This window comes from Protomyctophum bolini (genome assembly GCF_963924005.1).
Source record: "Protomyctophum bolini genome assembly, chromosome: 11".
NCBI lineage: Eukaryota > Metazoa > Chordata > Actinopteri > Myctophiformes > Myctophidae > Protomyctophum > Protomyctophum bolini.
The window spans coordinates 32,725,048-32,728,020 of record NC_137872.1 but is presented as its reverse complement, the minus strand read 5'-3'; the positions used below and the strand labels follow the sequence as shown (position 1 = coordinate 32,728,020).

Below are 2,973 nucleotides of genomic sequence, written 5' to 3'. Positions count from 1 at the left end.
TCAAGACAGAGTCTAAAAAAAGCCATGCACTGAATGCCTACACTCACTAGAGGAGCGGAGGCAAACCGTGCTGTAGTACAAGGCAAACAGTAGAACTTTCGTTGGAGCTCGACTGCCTGTTGCACATCATGACAGGATTGTATTGGATAGTTCTGCTTTTCTCTGGTAAGTTGCTTATTACTATAGGTAGGCTAGTATCTAATTTACTGATAGACCAGGTAGGTCATTCCATTGTATTTAACCAAGAATCAGCTTGAAATTGTTTATCCTTAAAAAGATTAATGTTGCATATTCATAATATGCTCTCATAATCCTCATTCATACAGTATATTGTATTGTGCAATTATTAATGTACATATATTGCTCTTTCCAAATGTTTCTATGTTAATAACTATTTACGTGAACTCTTAACACTTATATATTACTTAAATTTATGTGTATATTTCCTTCAGAAAGATTCATTAAATTCCAGACCATTACTAGACCTGGTTTAGGTTTTTTGCAAGGGCATAATTTTGTATATATTTTAGCCTATACTAGTGTATCTTTGTGTGTGTCTGCGTGATAGTATAAAGTCACACCAATAGCAGAGTTGTGTTCACCATCATATCAAAGTAACTGAGACACTGCTTTTGTGATACTCTAAATTCTGTTTGCACTAAACCCACCCCTCCACCCCTGTTGTCAAATAATTCAAAACAAAAGAAGTGATGGATAGCTATATTACACGGGTTCACACAAAGTGGACGTAAATAGACCGTGTCAAGTGTTTATGCACTGACGTTTGAGTTTCTTTCCACTCTGTCATTTTTTTTATTTGTTTCCTTCATAGTGGGCATGGCCTCTGTGGCCAAACACAGATCTACTCCACGAACTAAAAGAGGTTTACTGGAACTCGCAGGAGCCATCAAGTGCAGCACTGGGAGATCTGCCCTGTCTTATATGATGTACGGCTGCTACTGCGGGCTGGGGGGACAAGGATGGCCAAGAGATAGGGCAGACTGGTGAGGAAACAGGTTCTGAATTGCATGGCAGCACCAGAAATAGTGCGAACACATTGTGCCAGGCGTGTGATGATTTGGTCACGACTAATTTCTTCTGCAAAATTATAACAATAACAATAAGGAGAGGATGCCTCATTATGTGTACGATGACTCGGTGCAACAAAGTAAACAATCAATCACTACAGGAATCGCCTATACTTAGTGTCTTCCCAGCTCAATGGATGTGTTCCCACTATTTCCGGTTCTGAATTGCATGGCAGCACCAGAAATAGTGCGAACACATTGTACCAGGCGTGTGATGAGTGGGAAAGGCCCAAAACCCTGGATTCAAATTCCACACCCAAATCCTAATTACCGTCTCCTTCTTTTCCTTCCTAACCACAGGCATCAGCCCCCGCAAACCATTTCAATGTTAACTATCTGTTTTGCTAACTCAAGTGGTCCTTCCATTCCTTCAAAAGAGACATGTTGTAATTTAAATCTCAGCACTATGACTTTCCATCACATCAAATGTCAAACTATTCTCTTGTTATGCGACATACATTTTGGTCTAGCCAAAGTGGTTGTTGTGTTATTCAGTCTGTTTTGACCTTCATAACGGATACAGCTACATTTAACACTACAATCATATGCTGTAGGTGTTGTCATAAGCATGACTGCTGTTATGGAGATGCAGAACTGGCTGGCTGTGAAACCAAGATGTACAGGTATCACTGGACGTGTGAAGACAATAAGGCTGAGTGTGGTAATTTTATTTTGTATTATTCAATACAATCTCCAAAGTGCTGCAACACAGGGTGAAATTAAGAATCAACATAAAAGCAAATGTATTATTTCTTGTGTGACTGTACAAACACCCATGTTCTTTATAAGACAAGATGGTTGCACAGGGAGCCGTTTATAACCCACATTTAATGGTAATCTGGTGGTAATTTTAAGCTATACGAAGTGCTACTGTAATTATGAAAAATAATAATAATAACAGCCGTAATAAGGGTCATACTACTTAGATAAGTACCCACTAGAAAATATAATTTGTGGAAGATGTTCTCAAAAGAGTTCCCTTTAAGCTCAAAGCTATGGTGTATATGATGCTTGGGATGTTTGACAGTAAGGCATCAGAATGAGTCATCGCCAGTCCATTTCACAATGGGATGACATACAAACAGAAAGACCTACACATGTACTGTACAGTCAGTATATGATTGTGCAGTTTCCTGTAATCAGCGAGAATACTTGCTCTTTAACCATCAGCCAGTCACCAAAAGAACGTACATGTTAACTCTCTTTCTTCATTCCAGATGATCTTAAGGACAAGTGCGAAAAGCTGCTCTGCAAGTGTGACAGGGAGGCCGCCAAATGCCTAAGAAAGGCACCGTTCATTCAGAAATATGCCCTGTGGCCAGACTTCCTCTGCGGCTATGACCATCCAACATGTAATATTTACTGACACAATAAATGTACACATTTTCTTCTCTAGCGATTGAGCTGGTGTGTGAAGTCTGCTATATGAATCATGTTTTTAACTACGAAGCCGGGTTTCCCAAATAAATATTTTTAGATTGGGCGCCAGTTCAGAGTAAAAAAACTGTGGGGGGGTGCATGCACGCACACGCACGCATGCACAAATGCAAGCAAGCACACACACACACACACACACACACACACACACACACACATTGATTGATTGATTGATTGATTGAAAACTTTCTTGAAAATTAATTCAAAAGGATACAGACACAAGAAAGCCGTTAGGCTTGTTTCCGTTGTGGTCCTTTTGGGGAAAGGGGAGTAACAAAACAAAACAGACAAAAACAAAATACCCTTTGTATTTTGCCCTGACCCAGTTCCTTTTAGGGAAGGGGGCAGGAGACAAAGACATAACAACAAACAAAAACACAGAAAAAGGTAAAAGAAACCCAACCAATTAATAACCACACACACGTGCACGGACACACACACACAATGC

At 39.8% G+C, this 2,973-nt stretch overlaps 1 protein-coding gene across 1 annotated transcript; it reads left to right on the top strand.

Moving 5' to 3' along the window:
• pla2g10 (phospholipase A2 group X) lies at positions 1–2,491 on the top strand. The gene is made up of 4 exons (XM_080775463.1): positions 1–165; positions 833–1,004; positions 1,643–1,749; positions 2,306–2,491. Exons 1-4 carry the CDS (start codon positions 129–131, stop codon positions 2,452–2,454), a joined length of 465 nt encoding a protein of 154 aa, XP_080631589.1. The 5' UTR covers positions 1–128; the 3' UTR covers positions 2,455–2,491.
• Positions 2,492–2,973: the final 482 nt, after the last annotated feature.

What these genes read in the sequence shown, in the direction of transcription:
- pla2g10 (XM_080775463.1), top strand. Translation starts at nt 129, where the DNA reads ATGACAGGATTGTATTGGATAGTTCTGCTTTTCTCTG. An exon ending in GATAGTTCTGCTTTTCTCTG is followed by an intron (nt 166 to 832) that starts GTAAGTTGCTTA and finishes TTTCCTTCATAG; the next exon opens with TGGGCATGGCCTCTGTGGCC. An exon ending in CCAAGAGATAGGGCAGACTG is followed by an intron (nt 1,005 to 1,642) that starts GTGAGGAAACAG and finishes CATATGCTGTAG; the next exon opens with GTGTTGTCATAAGCATGACT.